The 16593-nt window shown below is 43.3% G+C and overlaps 1 protein-coding gene across 7 annotated transcripts in view; it reads left to right on the plus strand.

Annotated features, from left to right (window-relative positions):
- The window catches only part of LOC308109574 (NACHT, LRR and PYD domains-containing protein 1-like), a 32126-nt gene extending 15923 nt beyond the window's left edge, over positions 1-16203 (plus strand). For 4 of the 7 annotated variants that reach the window (XM_080463229.1, XM_080463232.1, XM_080463233.1 and 1 more), the window contains 11 exons: positions 1662-1714; positions 1874-1902; positions 2239-2306; positions 7686-7762; positions 8179-8234; positions 12494-12708; positions 12826-13097; positions 13613-13726; positions 13968-14109; positions 14252-14347; positions 15160-16203. In XM_080463229.1, coding sequence (XP_080319355.1) covers positions 1662-1714; positions 1874-1902; positions 2239-2306; positions 7686-7762; positions 8179-8234; positions 12494-12708; positions 12826-13097; positions 13613-13726; positions 13968-14109; positions 14252-14347; positions 15160-15458 — 1421 coding nt within the window. In that variant the 3' untranslated portion in view covers positions 15459-16203. The remainder of the gene's footprint in view (positions 1-1661; positions 1715-1873; positions 1903-2238; positions 2307-7685; positions 7763-8178; positions 8235-12493; positions 12709-12825; positions 13098-13612; positions 13727-13967; positions 14110-14251; positions 14348-15159) is intronic. The other 3 variants (XM_080463228.1, XM_080463230.1, XM_080463231.1) reach the window with 3 other exon arrangements.
- Positions 16204-16593: the final 390 nt, after the last annotated feature.

A 16593-nucleotide genomic window follows, 5' to 3' on the forward strand; every position in this document is an offset into this window, starting at 1 on the left:
GAATGGACTGTAAGTTCTGCGCGCCCCCCCCCGCCAGAGTTTTTGTGGTTGTTAGGGGAAGTTGTTTGTGTCCTCGCTGAGGTCCTTTTGATCCGAGTGCCCTCATCTCGCAGCGCGTACGAGTTTGGTTGTAAGCTCAGGTTGTGAGGATCAATGCTGGGCTGTGAACTAAGCTGATGTCTTCTTTCCAGCATAGGCCATCCTGCCATTTCCAGCCCCTCTAGTTCCTCCTCAAGCATTCCTCCTCGTCTCCCTTGTTCAGCTGCCCTGGCTTTATCCTACCTTGTTTTTCCCTGCAGCTGGTGTAATTCCCTAGTTCTGGGTGTGAGCATTACCTCCAGCCTTTCCACTTCACTACTCTTCTTTTTCACCTCAGCCTTTCCATTCTCGATTATTTTACATCACTCTGACAATGTGTACCTGTCCTTATCCTGTGTGTTTCCTCCTCCTGCTGTTTCCAACCTGTTAACTTCAGTTTGTGGTTCTCAGCCATCATGAAACCTCCTGATGGGTTTTGATTGCTGTCAGCTGTGCCTCGTTGTCGCTCCGTTGCCTGTGTGTACAGACGTGCCTTGCCCAGTAGTTTGTCAGTGCTCAGATTGTTTGTTAGGCCTCATTGTTCTTCCTATGTGATACCAGCTTTTTCACACCTGCACCTTGTTGGGCTTTGGTGTTGAAAACCAAAAGAATATTGTTGAATACTCTGACTACATTATGTGTTTTTATAAAGATCTGAGCTGGTCCAAGGGACAGGTCTTCTCAGACATGTTGTTTTCCTCACTGAAAACCTGAGTTAAAATATGACTATGAGCATCATTCGTGTGCCGTTGCAAATCAATGTATATGACTATGATCCTTAAACTTCTCCTGTTTCCGACCAAATTTTGGCATGCCACTCCTCCCTGGGTGAAAGAGCAACCCCAACAATAGTTCTAACAAATCCAGTTGGTTGGTCGGGAATAGTGTACGATGACTTTTTTTTTTTTGCAATTTGTTGTATGTTTTTTACGGAAATCAAGAACCACCTTAAGTGGATGTAGAGATCCTCTTTGGCACCTTACAGCTTGGCCGTTCGTCACAGCAGAAAGATCAGCCAACGATTCAACGGGTCAGTAGTGAGTATTGCGTGGAATGTTCACTGCTATTTTTCTTGGCAGAAATGATGCACAAGCTATTAATCAAAGCTTTTGGACATGAGTCTTCTTTCATGCAGTGAAACTCTCATGTCTAAGAGGGTTTTCTCTTCAGGAACATTTGTTAGAAGGAAACACACTTTCTTCTCTCATAGACCCCCAGTCACCTTGGAGAGATTTATTTTCTCTGGCAGACGTTTTCTCAACTCACAGCTCGATGATACCTCATCACACAGACTTGAAACGTCCACAAGTTCCCGCTGACGGTCAACATTTTTTATATTGATGGCTTGGTGTCTGTGAAGGATGACATGTTTGAGCCCTGCCGAGGCCAACAGACCCCAGTGTTCTCCCGGCCACAGCAGCACTCTCATCTCCATGACAACCACACTTGTTCTTGTTTAAGGCTCTTTTTGGCTCTCAACTTTCAACAGAAGTGTTTACTTCTAGTTAAGATTAATGTATTGATGACAAATAATTGATTTAATCTCTTGCAGTTTACTGTTGAATGTTCTCTTTTTTCTTCAGATGGCAGCTTGTTTGTCTCACAAGCTAAAGCATTGTGGAAGTCAATGAACCGGGTGAGACAAAACCGACATAAAAGACATTTCAACAATTTGATTCAGCTGAAAGAGGCAGAGGGATGCTGGGCAGTAATGGCCTGAGAGAGAAATGAAGCAGCATCCCTCTGACGCAGCTCATTTCTGACCAACTCTGTTTTTTTTTGTTTTTTAATCTAGGGGATGTTTTCTGGTGCTGCTTGGAAAAGGTAATATCTCACCATTGAACAATTTGTTTCCAAGCCATTTATCATATTATTCTTATTCTTATTCTTATTCTTATTCTTATTTTTATTATGAAAATACTGAGTGCAAAGTTTTGGACTTATGTGTCTCCAAATGCAGTAAAAGAAAAATGAAAAAGCAACAGCACACAGCATTCTGCGTGGATGAATTAATCATGGCTTCATACTAAAAGGGAAGCTGTCTGAGCCGTAGTCGCAGTGCAGAGGTGACTCCACTTCTGTGGGTATCCAAGTCAAGATAGACACATTGTAAATACAACAACACTTAAACCTGTTATTCTCTTTGTTTTGTTGATTCAGTAGAACACGTCTTCAGACTGCACAGTCAGAGCTCTCTGATTCAGAGTCATCATTTCCATCATCTGTTGGTCAGTATGCAGTACTCCATTGATAACCACTCTGAACCACATGATGCTACTTGTATTTAAGTTCTACGCTCAAGGACAGCTTTGGGAGAAATATATTTTCCTTGAAAATGTTTAATGTTGGGGGGGCGCTAGTGAGCATGCTCAAGGACTAGACGCGTCTGCCACAACTCCTGCAATATTGTAATAAATGTATACTTTTTCGGACCTCGCATCTTTTCGAACGTCAGCGTGGAGCTCGCTCGGGGGCCCGTGACTCTTGCTATAATGTCCCAAAGGCTTCCTAAAGACCAAAGAGAAAGTAGGTCGTCGAGAAACACCGCCTCAAACTCAACGGCTAACTCAGAAGCAGATGCCAATGCTAACTCCAAAAGCTTGGAAGCGCTAGCAAAAGCTGTCGGAGCTACAATAAGCTACATTCGATTCCTTTCGGGATGAAAACCGCAGGGCTATTGCTTCGCTACACTCGACGCTTAGTACATATGGCCAACGGATTACCCATATGGAGGAAGGACTGAACGGATTTGACAGAAGGCTGGATGACATGGAGTGATCACCGGCTCGGTTGGTGAAAGACAATGACATGCTCAGAGAGAAGGTAACATACTTGGAGAACCATACTAGGAGACAAAACAGTCGTGTTGTGGGGATAAAAGAAAATAAAGACGGACAACAGAGTTTATTACAAATCTGCTCGTTAAGGTATTGAGTGGAGAAGGTTTTGAGAAACCCCCACCCGTGTACAGAGCTCACAGAAGTGCAGCCCCTAAACCAGGAGAGGGCAACAACAAAACGCTGCCATTCATTGTGAAGCTTCACCACTTCCAGACCAAGGAGCTGATCCGCGACTTGCGCCTGAGACAGGCCTTCTCACTTATGAGGGCTGCAGAATCCACATTTTCCCAGACTTCAGCCCGGACATCAACAAACGACATGCCGCCTTCTTTGAATCCAAACAGAAGCTCCACGCCGCTAAGGGAAGGTTTACACTATGTTCCCCGCAGCCCCGTTTGCCTGAAACGTCGTGCGCCGTGGGATTTGGGGGAATTCTGAGGAAGGCGTGGCACGTTTTTCACATTCTGTCAAGACTTTCTACGGAGGAAATGTGGACGTTGGACCATTGTGAAGCACATTTTTGCCCCAAAGAGCCACCAAAAGAGAAACAATCATTGTCTCCTGAGACTTTTGCTGGGTGCAGACATTCCTCTGGATTTCTTGTTCGTTAGCAGAGCATGTAGAAGCTGCTCTGTCGTTGATCGCTCAGACTCCAATGAAACTCCCCTCCGGGCTCGGAGTCGGCTTCCTCCCAGACGGTGTGCGCCGTGGCAAGCCGCGATTTAACGTGATGAAACGGCGCCGTGAGAACCGTGACGAAGCGCAACGCAACATGATAAAACGCGAAGCAACCATGAAACAACCGCGATGGAACACCCACTACGTCACTTCCTGTAAGCCTCCCGTCCCACTACGGACCGCCTCCAAGTTCCATTACGGCCAGTTACGTGCTGCCACGTTTTGTGTCGTTCATCCCGTTTAGCTACGGGCTACTCAGGTTCTCATCCGCCCCATGGCAAATTTTTTGACAGTTTAAAAATCTGGCATGGCGCCAACGGCAATCACGACCTGTTTATGTTTGCCCATCCCGTCCCCCTGCGTTGTCTCACGTCCATCCCGTTTTGGCCCCGGTGGCCTTGAAACGGAGCTGCCATGGCTGCAGTGAACATACTGTAAACCATTACATCCGATTCAGCCTGTTCTACCCAGATACACTACAGTTCATCCACAACAACAAACGCCAGAGATTCACGGACCCCGCAGAAGCGCTTGTATACATGAAGGACAACGTTTCCCAGGACAGACACTGCCCTTCACGTCCTAATGATGGAGAGGATGAGTGAGTGAAGTCACAGGCCACGCTCAATACAGCCTCACTCACCATATAGTGGTAAACACAGTAAAGTTGTCACTGTTATATCTGCTCAGTCAGTAAAATCCGGTAAACAATACTTTATCTATGCAGCAAAGACTGAATAGACTACTGATGGGTGATCACATCACTTTGTCTTTTCCGGTTCACTACACTTTAGTTGATATTAAGCTGATGTGTGATCACAGTTTGTTGTTATTGTTTTCATCAATGCTACGAAGTTAAGCCAATGTTTCTCCGACCCCTGTCTTGATAAAGGAAAGAGTAAGCTTATGAAGTTGATCTTTTAACAACAACCCAAGTAGAACAACTGATCTTCAAGTCTCGGAGTAGATTTTTTGAAGAGGGGAAAAAGCCTTCTAAATGATTAGCAAACCAACTTCGTCAAAAAGCAGCGTTGCATGTTATTTCTCAGATTGGATCATTGGATGGCACCCTAACAGAGGATCACCAAGCTATTAATGATCAGTTTAAATTATTTTACTCTAAACTCTACTCTTCCGATGTTACTCCAGATAATAGTCAGTTTGATGCTTTTTTCTCTTGCTTAAGTATTCCCACAATTAACGCTGACACAAGAGGCGCGAGAACAAAACCCAGATGGGTTTACGATAGAATTTTATAAAAAATGTTGAGATAAACTACCATCTCTTCTTCTCTCAGTGTATGCACAGGCACTGGAAAAATAAATCATCCCCCCCTTTGCCAAGCATCTATAATATTGTTGCTAAAGAAAAATAAGGGCGCACTCGACTGCTCATCATATACACCGATGACTCTGACAGATTGCGATGGTAAAATATTTTCCAAGGTTTTGACAGTCCGTCTTTAAAATATTCTTCCAAGTATAATTTCGGACGACCAGACTGGTTTCTTCATGGCAGACAGTCCTATTTTAACTTGAGACGACGATTTAATATAATCTATACAAAATCCCACACTTTATCCCCGGAAGCAGGGATTTCGCTTGACGCTGTAAAGGCGTTCCATAGGGTCGGGTGGGGATATCTTTTCTACGCACTTAATAGGTTTGGATTTGGCCCTAATTTTATTAAACATATCAAGCTTATTTACACCGATCCGACTGCCTCTGTTTGTGCTGATTATTTCCCTCTCCTCAGGGGGACAAAACCCGGAGATCCATTGAGCCCGTTACTGTTTGTCCTACTGATAGAACCCTCTCCGTGCCCTAAAGTGTAATAACACCGGCATCACGCACACTGTCTCACTTTATGTGTATGATTTGTTATTATATGTCACTAACCCTATTTCAACCATACTTGTGCTTAAACGATTAAAAGAATTTGGAAATTTATCGGGATACAAACTTAATTTAAATATAAGTGAGAACTTCCCTATTAATAGGAAAGCTGAAGAATATCTAATCTACAATTTAAACTCACAACTGACTATTTTACGTACCCGGGGGTAAAAGTAACCAAATCATATTACAGTTTATTTAAATACATTTTTCTCCTCTCTTACAACAGAACAAAAACAACATTAACCAATGGTCAATTCTGCCCTGGTCTCTTAGTGGAAGAACAAATTCTGTTAAGATGAACATTGTGCCTAAATTCCTAGATTTGTTTCAAGCCATGCCTATCTTTATACCACAATCATTTTTTAAGGACTATAACCAGATGATCTCCTCCTTTATTTAGCACGTTAAACTGGCCGCATAGGAAAAGAATTTATGGAAAGACCAAAAAATAATGGGTGGCCTCCAAATCTACGCTCATATTATTGGGCTGCAAATGTTAATGCTATTTCCCTGTGGTTAAAGGATTGGAATGGTAAGACCCCAGATTGAAATGAACACCAGTAAAGCCCCACACTCTCCCTGCTCTGCTCTGTGCATCTTTACCTTCACCAGTGAATGTTGATGATGGAAATGTTATTGTAACTCAATCATTATAAGACAGTTTAGGAAACTGGGACCTGGGACTCGATTCACTCTCCTATTGAAACAATCATCTTTTCCAACCATCTTTACTTGATAAAGGCTTTCAAATTTGGTATGACAAGGGTATACACAGTATTGAAGACCTATATATCGATAACACTTTTAGTAGCTTTGAACAATTATCCAGGAATTTAGACTTACGAATAACAACTTTTTCCTACAAATCAGAGATTTTCCACGGAAGAAAAATGTGAACTTTCCATCTATTCCCACATCATCTAGCTTAGATTCTCTGTTGAAGGTCAACACACTAAATAAGGGTAGGATTCACTGATAATAATAATGGCTTGGATTTATATAGCTCTTTCTTCACGCTGACTCAGCGCTCGTCCAGAGACCATGATTCATCCACACCAGTCCCTCCAGTGATGCTAAGCTACGTTGTAGCCACAGCTGCCCTGGGGCTGCTGACGGAGGCATGGCTGCCATTTTGCACCAGCCTCCGACCACCACCAACATTCATACGAGGCAATGTGGGTAAAGTGCCTTGCCCAAGGACACAACGACAATGAATGTTGATAGAGTGGGATTCAAACTGCCAACCCGGCGGTTATTGGACGACCGACTCTACCGCCGAGCCACCATCACCACAATATATACACACATCATGGATGAATAAATTCCCTCGATATCTCATATATCAGGGAGCAGTGGGAAACAGATTTTGGGGGGACCCTCAGAGGGACCCTCAGAGGGACCCTCAGAGGGACCCTCAGAGGAACCCTCAGAGGAACCCTCAGAGGGACCCTCAGTCGGATGAAGAATGGAATTTGGCACTCGAAGAGGTTCATTCATCCTCGATATGTGCACAATATGCCCAAATACAATTTAAAGTACTACATCGGCTAAGGTTTCCTGCCCTGAGCCCAATATGTGATCGGTGTACACCGGCTCCAGCGGCTGCTTACCACGTTCTGGTCTGGCTCACATCTTACACAGTTCTGGTCATTATGTTTCCAGACTCTCTCCAAGTCTTCTGGCTGCATGGTTGTCCCCTCTCCCCCTGTGGTACCTTTGTGCTTTCAACTCCCATAGGTTTGCATTTTCCGCCCTATTTGCAAGATGTTCAATACTCTCCAGATAAAAGGATGTAACCTCTCCGTCACACAACCAACGGAGCAAAGATATGATGCAAAATATCAAGCTAGGAAAACTCGGCTGCACCCTTATCGGATCTGCTAATAGATTTTATAAAACCTGGGACCCATTCTTGAACTCTGTGTGGACTTTGTCTGGCCTGGAACCGTGAGTTTACAGTCCTTTAGGTGGTTTTTCACTACGATTTTCTTTTCCAGCAATGCGTTTGTATACGTTTGTCTTTGATTTGCTTGTCCACGATGTTGTACTTTTTTGTATGTATCAGTGTGATGTTATGTAAAACCTTTATAAATAAAGTGTTTAAAAAAAAAAAAAGAAAATGTTTAATGTTAAGCTACTTTTTGTAGCTAATATTTCTTTGTGATTTTAAATGTTTTTTTACCACCATCAGAATACGCATACCTTGAATACCTTGAACCGGAATCAAGCAGAGGAAACACAGAGGTGGAGGAGCCAGAGACGAACAAGGTGGGAGGACAGTTTGAGTTCATACAGAGTTCTACTCTTCTGACCTCCTTGGATGCATTAGTGTAGGAGATGAAACTCCAGTTGTTTTTCACGTGATCACACTGACATTTGTTGTGATCAGAGCCCTTCACCACATCTGTAAAATATATGATGATGGATTGGTTTATTTAACGCCAATGTCTGTTCTATTATATGAAAGTTTAACTTGAGGTGAGGCTCTCCTTTGGATGCGTACATAGATTTTTTTTTTTAATTCTTCAAGAATTAACAGCCATTTTGTTGTTTTGCAAAATAGTGACTCCTCGTGGTCAAACAAATAGTCACGGAGCTGATATAGTGCATTCAAATAACTTTATACATGTCATATTATCATTAAATTATTTGAAAACTAATTTTGGGTTTTGTGAACATTTCAGGCTCCCTCATACTTTGAGTCCGAGGTATTTCATGAGCATGGGAGGATTTCTTACAGGTAATCAAACTTAAACTCATCCAAATATCGTTTTCTCTCTTCACATGAAATACCATTCCGCATAACTTCTGGTTTTTACTTTATTTTTGACTCCAAGTTTAGAAGTTTTATGAGAGTTTACATGTAACTGAATATACATTTTTAGCAAGATTACTTCTAAATTTCAAACAGCATATAGGAGGTTGAAAAAGAAATTCCACAGTAGTTGAAACATATTTCCTTATTTTTAATTTTGAAACCATTTAAAAGTTATGAATGAGCAATGAAACAGGGGGAAAGTTCTATATTGTTAATTTGATAGTGATTTCACAAGAGTTGGTGCAAAAGTCAACACGGCAGCGGGTCACCAGTTGTACATAACAACTACAGTGTTTACTATCACCAATTTATTCAAGATATAGTAGGTCAATTGACAGACACAAAGTGTTTCCTATCAATAGAAGATATTATCACAAGTCCTTGAGAGGCAGCAGAAGATCATTTAACCTGATCTTCTACTTTATCTGTAACAAACAAAAACACCTCCGATGTTTTGTGTGTCTGGCTGGGGCCCTGCCATCCCAGGAGGAGTCGGTTCAATTCAATTTAACTTCTATAGCACCAAATACAACACAGTTTGGGCGCGGGCTACTGGAGAAAGACAAATGTCCGTGACATCTAATAGTAACACTTAGAGAAAGGAGAGAAGCTCAACGTAAGTCCTTAGGCTGTCATAACCTAAAGCAGCGTCACGAGGAGATGGTCCAGGGTGTCCTGAGCCAGCACTACCTGGAAACTTTATCAAATAGAAAAGTCTTAGGCTTCAAAGTCGTATAACTGAAACTGGGATCTGGTTCCACATGAGAGGCTCCTGAGAGCTGAAAGCTCTGCCTCCCATTCTACTTTTAGAAAACTGAGGAACCTCCAGGGGGCAGCACTCTGAGAACCAACTGTTCTTGTGGTGAGATACGCGACTAAACGGCCCTCCATGCGTTCTGCGTCACATCAAAATGGTCCTCCACCCTGTGCAGTCGACTGCTCAGCCCAGATTTTGTGACAGCGCGACTTGTGCACACTGACTGCTCCTGCTCCAGAGCTACTGGACGCTTGTGTGAGGAGATCCTCCGTCTCCCCGTCTGAACAGTCACAATGTAAAATCAAAAAAGGATCCAGAGGCTCAGACCTCCTGAAGGGAAACATAAACTACTTCAGGAAAGGTGGAGAACGCCACAACGAGAAATGGAGATATTTTCAGGATTGTTACGTTACGCTATGGATCACACAGGAACGTGAACCCAGAGTGTCGCATGGAGGCAGTCTGCGGACACACTGTGTGGAAAGCGTAGAGGGGCATCACAGTTCTTTAGGATACATTTCAAACACACGGCGATCATCCAGGCTCTTATGTCTTCAAGATAAACTTCTCGTTTGATGGGTTGATCAGCAGCGTTGCCAGATCAGATTGACAGTTTCCAGCCCAATCACATCTTAGAACCCACCGATTCCAATAAGAACCAGCCCGAACCACCGAGTTGCCAGACACCCGTGCAAACCCGCAAAATCATAACACATGCAAAATAAAACACATCCAGAGCTTCATATCTGCATCAAATAACCACATATAAATCATAGATAAATAGGTTTCTGCAAATTGTAACCAACAACAGCGCAGTAAATCAACTATAGGCACCACAAATTGCAAAATGAACCTCTGACATTCTGGCGCCAGGCTCTGATTAGTAATGATGCCAACTGCACGTGGAAATGTGACTTTTAAGCCGCGTAGGCTTCATATATTTAGTTATTTACATCACAAATGACCTGTATGAGGACTACATGCAAAACAATTCAAAACTAAACTACATTACGCACATATAGAGCGCATCTCCCCCCCTCCCTCCATCCCTCCATCCCTCCCTCCATCCCTTTTAGAAATAAAGGAAGGTTGGATATCGACCTGTAACCTGCTGAGACACCTGGGTCAAGGTGGGGTTTTTTATGAAGAGGTTTAACAACAGCAACCTTAAAGGCTTGTGGTACATAACCTGTTATTAGAGATATGTTGATCTGATCTATTATTGATTACTAATCACGGGGAAAATATCTTTAAACATCTTAGTGGGGATTGGATCTCGCAGGAAAGTTGTTGGCATAGATGAAGCCACAATCAAGGAGTCAAAGAGCTCTATAGGGTGGAAGCTGGATAACTGGAAATTGGATCTATTGACAAATCTGAAGATGTGAGAATGTAATGGTTGAAGAAGTTTATAGTGATTAAAGCTCACAGTAGAAGAGCTGTGAGTGCTTGTCAGCCTGGCTATAGTGCTGAAGAGAAATCTAGGGTTGTTCTTGTTTTCTTCTATTGAGGAGGAATAGGAGGTTGTTTGAATCTTGCAGAAGACTTTTCTATAGTTTAATAAACTGTCTCCCCACTTTTACTTGAGTTAGATGAAATATCTTCTCCACTTTTTGTGCTGACCTTCATGCCACTGCTGAGCAGCTGTTGTGTCTGGGGGACCTTCAGCCGGGACCTTCTGGCGGTGTCCTGAGGAGTTTGTGAGCAATATTTGAAACCCAACTGTTCGTGGACAGTGCAGCATACTGAGGTAGGGTTGGGACATTCAGGTAACCTGGAATTGTCAATGGTCACGATGGTGTTGGGGTTCGTCGTGGTGGTTCCTGAGATGGGGGCTGGGCCTGAATTGCTCACATTAATCAGGAGCGGAATGTTTGTTCCCCTCACTAATTCCAGTAGAGTCACTGTCAACCAAGAACGGATGGCCAGTATTTAGGATATTAGATAATATCACAATGATGACAATCTTTCATTTGAGTATGAAGACAGTCGCCATTTTGTGTTGTATTGTGTGTTTCTGGCATCTTTCATGTCTATGTGGCGAGAGCAATGTTATGTTGTTATTGCACTTCTGATTCCGACAACGCCACCCGGGGAATTGAACCCCAGGAAATACTAGCTACAGTTTTTACTATTAAGGTCACACAGGTTCAATGATATCACGGTTTCAATTAAGACAAATCTTTATTCCCAATTAATCACCAAAAAAATCTAGACGCCTCAATCAGGGTCACACACCAGTTAAACTCAGGATAAAACAGGATGGACGAGGAGAGGGGGATCAGGTCAGGGCCGGGGGCTTATCATGCGGCAGGGCAACCAAAGAGACAGGGGTCCTGAACTGAAATCAGCCATCACACTGCAAAAAAGGTCTAACCTTAACCCTGGAGACAAAGAAACACACGTTAATAAAACACCTCCAGGAGGATATAAAAACTGGTGTGGACTAAAAACAGGATTTATAAGAACATTAGAATAACCCCAAAAAAGAAACGATTGATAACCGACACTAACGGAAAACCTAATTGATGAAATTATGAAAACACAGAAAGAAAACCTATTAAATCCTGTTAAATTTACACAATTTCACAAAAGACGAAACACAAGCTTAAAATACTGAGCCTGACTCAAGAAGCCCGGGGCGATCCCACAGGCCCCAGGCAGCACTCTCCTGGGCCGGGCCCAGACACAGTCCAGGCCAAGTGCTTAGAAACAGAGGATGAAGACGAAAAGAAAAGTAAAGGAGGAGGAGAAACCCAACCCAAACCAAAAGAACCAATATCAACAGTATCGAACCAACAAATCAAAACAATCAATGGAAATAATCAAAAGAACAGAAATCAAAATGAGTGAACCAATGAATCATAAAGATTGAATCGTCTGTGACGTCCAGCAGCTCAGGAGAACTAAAGCAGCAGCAGGGCTCCAGGAGCGGCGGCAGCAGCAGGTTTAACACCACCTGACCCGCTGCAGAACACAGACATGAGGTGAAGGAAAAAAAATAAACAAAGAATCAACTCAAAAGGTTGAACAACAGTAAATGCAGACCATGAGCAGTGATCAGTCAGCCACCGGCCGATGTGATGCTCAGTGTGTAGCTGAAACACACACAGGAAGCAGCGCTCGCCGTGACCAGCTGGAAACTGGGCCTCGGCGACGGCGGCAGCAGAGGCTCATTACGCACAGCGGCCATCGGAGTGAGCGAGGTGTGGCAGAGACGCCACTGGGGCACACGGGACTTTAGAGGGCACTGGGCACCGCCCAGCCACCCCGGGACCCACGCTGCTGGAACAGCGCCCCTAGTGGCCTGGAGGAATATCACCTCTGGCTACATATATATGTGTTACTAACACTGCAGTGTGAGGAAAACAAAGGCGCTCTGGTTGGCTCTCTGCACATTTAACAGCTGGATTGTACTGCACAGGTTCCGAGGCCTGGGTCCAGGTGTGTTCCTGTGTAAGCTGACTGGGCTTGGCTTTACAATGACTCGAAGGGGAGAGTTATTCTACAACATCGTCCAGTGGGATGAGGACCTCCTCCAATCAGCTGGAAAGCTCCCTGCAGGTCCTCTGTTTGAGATCGATGGTTCTACCAGTTCTGTGTCACAGCTGCACCTCCTGCACTGTGAACAAAACCCTGGTAAGCATGTCTCAGTCGGTGTAGCAAACCTGCATCATTAAAGTATTTGGATGACTTGGTGTGGAAACCTTTCGGGATTCGGAATGGTGTGGATTTAAAACGCCTTTGTCTTTGCAGCTGCACTTTCCCATAGTCTGCAAGCAGTCCACATGAGCGATGAAGGGTTGAGCATCCTTGAACCACTGGAGTTAAACGACACTACTGTTGTTGTGGATGTCAGCCACTTTTCTGGTTTTGGCCTGGTTTCGGTAATCGATTTCTTCAGAGGGATTCTAAACATTCCGAGACTAATAAGAAGCAAGGTCCTGCTGTTCCACCGTCCGACCTGGACGGAAGACAGCCAAAAGGTCAACGTCTTCCTGCTGCCAAAGAACGTCCCACTGGAGGAGGTACAAGGTCATAACAGCAAAACTTCTCAACATGATTATGAAAGTATTCCTGCTGTTTATACTTGTTATTAGAGGTTACTGTTACTGTCCGTTAATAATTGACCTGCTGCCCCCTTGAGTCTGGGGCATATTGCACCATGTCTGCATGTACCCAGCATACTGCATCTGGTGCCCAATGTCTGATCTCTTCCCTTTACTATTGCCACACCAGGGACAGTTACGTCATTGCTAGGACTGTTGAGATGGCTATCTCTATTTAGTTATCCTGTACCTTTTATTAAATAATTTTCTGGTTATAGTTTTGCTTTTATGTTAGTATCATTGTTTTTATTCTTGTTTCTATTTTTTGGACTTTTGAAGCTGTTGATGTAAAACACGTTTGATGACTTTGTCAACTGGTATTTATCTCTGTTGTCTAGTTAATGCAAGTTAAAGATGACTATGTGCTTTTGGTGTATAAGCTCTTTAATGAAGCATCCTGTATTGTGTACAAACTCATTGTTCTTCTTCTGAAGGTAAAATCTCAACAAGAAAATGCAGAGTACATTGAGGCCACTTCTTTGTGTCAGCTGATAGTAAATCACACTTACACTCTTCAGTGTCCCGAGTCAACCTTGGTACAACCTAAGGTGAGTATTTGCAATACTGGCAGACAGTATAAAGTCCAAACATCATGAGAAAATAAGCCACGATTCAAAAACTCTTTAGAAGTCAATTGTAATATATTTCTTGTAATTGTAATAATAAATATTTCTATCGGTTGCCTAAAACATCAGTCAAGAGTGAAGGACACTATATTTTTCATAGTTTGTCACAGTAAATAATTCTTTGAGTACAATACTTGAATGATTACTCTGCTACACTTTTCAGAGTTCACTATTTGACTTAAGCTTTGGAAAAGAACACCACCCCAACTTTGAAATCCGGCTAACGCGGACAACCAAGGATGCTGCTGTGGTGGTCAGAGAGCAGGACGAGACCACTGTGTGGGAATATTACATGAAACTGACTGGTAAAGAAAGTTTGACTGTCTTTTTAATCGTCCAGTCACCTGTTTACATGTCAATACAAAACTATGTTTGTACTCCTTCAACATTACTTGTGCCGGTGTCTGTGAGCACATGGTAAGTCTGGAATCTTGGCCTCTGCTTCAGCCTCAGGTGCGACTTCAGCCTCAGGCTCTTCCTCACCGTTGGATCAGCCTCCAGCCGATCAGCCCACCACAACCACTGTTCCAGCTGAGGGCTCAGGTGAGCAACACTGTTGTTGGGATTTATGGTTGGTTATTAGCATTAGATTACTGAAAGTAATAAATCACTGGAAGTTCTTATTAATGGAAATAAACTGTCACTCATTACCACAGAACCTCGGTTTGGTTCTGTGGTTCCACTTTGGGCGGCAGAGACGTGCGTCTCTCTCGGCGGTCGGGTTGAGAAGCGAGGAGCAGTTCGTTTCACCAAGTTTAAATGTCAGACCCCTGCGGTGTCTGGGTCGGGTTCGACCAATGAGCGGCTGGCAGCTCGGGCTCTGCATTCGCTGCTGAGTTCCTATTGGTTTCAAACATGTGGTGTGCGGCCCTCCTGGGGTCACTGCCTTCCTCCCTGCTGTTTCATGGCCCGTTTACTGTTCCTGGTGTCTCTCCTTTGGGGGAGAAACTGGAATCTTGAGCCCAACACTGTTCACAGTGAGTTTGATTCTGCTTTGGCAGGTCCAGAGAGAACATGCAGACTCCACTCCACAATCCTTTTTCATGTCATGCTAACATATATATGGACCAAGTACTCTTGAATTAGACCTACTCTTCAAGATAGTAAGCATTCTTTCAGTTTTTGTATAAACACTGCTGCATTGGATTCAGTAAATTTACTTGGAGAGATAGTTTGTATTTAAAGTAGTTGAGTGGCTCAATCCACCAGCTGGGACCTCAACACATACCTGAACACTAGTGCTCCATTGTGACTTGACATTCTTCAATGTTAATCACAAATTAAATTGATATTTGAGATATTGTTATTGTTTTTGACTCATGACCAATGAAATAATTTGATGCCTTGTTATACAGGTCCTGACTCGGGAACACAAGATCTACACGCACCACTGAAGGCGAGGCTGTCCTCTATGCGGAACGGGTTTATTGCCAGAGTGTCAGAGGGTAGTCTAATAATGCTGATGGATGAACTTCGGCAGGAAAATGTAATAAATGAGCTGGAATACAAGCACCTCAAAGTCATGCAGCCAGAAAGCAAGGCAGCAACTGCGCTGATTGACATGGTGAAGAATAAAGGAGAACAGGCCAGTGGAATAATGATTGAGGCTTTTTCTAAAATAGACAGTTTTCTTTACGCTGACCTGAACCACTGAGCCAGGCACATTGTCCTCAGAGATGATCAAGGAGTTTTGTTGGATTAATGCACTTTTACAAGTTATGTGAAGTGAAGTATGTGAAGTACTTGCCTTCGTTAGAGGCGTGCTCGAACGTTGACATATTTACCCAGAATCTGGTGCCACTGGAACACAAGCTCTCTGCAGGAGGTCAGAGTTTGGAGAAGAAGAAGGGAGTGCTGAGCGGGACGGAATGGAAGAGGTCCGGTGGGCCGGCGGTCGAGACGGGCTGAACAGAGTTCCCAGGCTGGAAGGCTGGAGACAGAGCTTCGGGTGGATCTGTGCACCAACAGATCTCTGGGATTGAAACTCAGGCTGGAGTGGAGTGAGGATTTCACTGAGGACGGAGGAAGACGAGAGATTAGTCAGGAGCAGATATTCTGAACACAAACTTTCTTCTAGTCTAACGACTGACTGTTGTGACGCTCCAGTGGAATCTGAAGTCTGGATAAATAGCCCAGGAACGCATCAGGTAACCATCTTCACCCGGTAACTGCAGCTGAACGGAATCAGAAAGTTAATCCAGTCGGTACCCTCACGTCCGTTAACAGCCGCCCGGCCACGCCCACCTGGCCACGCCCACCCGACCACGCCCACCCGACGACACGCCCACCTGAGAAATAACTGTTTAAAATGGCCGTGCGGCTGTCGGCTTTTGTCAATAATCAACTATGCAGTGTACTATTTCCACCAACTGATTTCAAAATAAAAGCTCACATCACTCCCCAGGAATGCTTGGAAATTTTTAAAAAAGAATGATTTATTCAAGCTAAAACCTACTTATCAAAGGTTTTCAATAGATTTTTTTTTCAATAGAATGAAAGTTTATTTCCGACATGTGGGCACAAATTTGATTATTCAAAACAATAAGAACAAAATTAAATAAAAACACACAAAGCAAATAAACACAACGGAGCAAAGCAAAGCCAAAAATAAGTCATTAAATAAATGATGCCCAACCATATGAGAAAGGTAGTAGGACGAAAGATTCATTTAATTCATGTTTGTAAGGATTATCAAATATTCTTTTCAATATGATATTAACAAAAACATTGTGATGTTGCATTTCAAAATAAAATCCCTTTGAAAATTTTGAATATTACCAATCACTACC

Source organism: Lipophrys pholis (assembly GCF_963383615.2).
Source record: "Lipophrys pholis genome assembly, chromosome: 5".
Lineage (NCBI taxonomy): Eukaryota > Metazoa > Chordata > Actinopteri > Blenniiformes > Blenniidae > Lipophrys > Lipophrys pholis.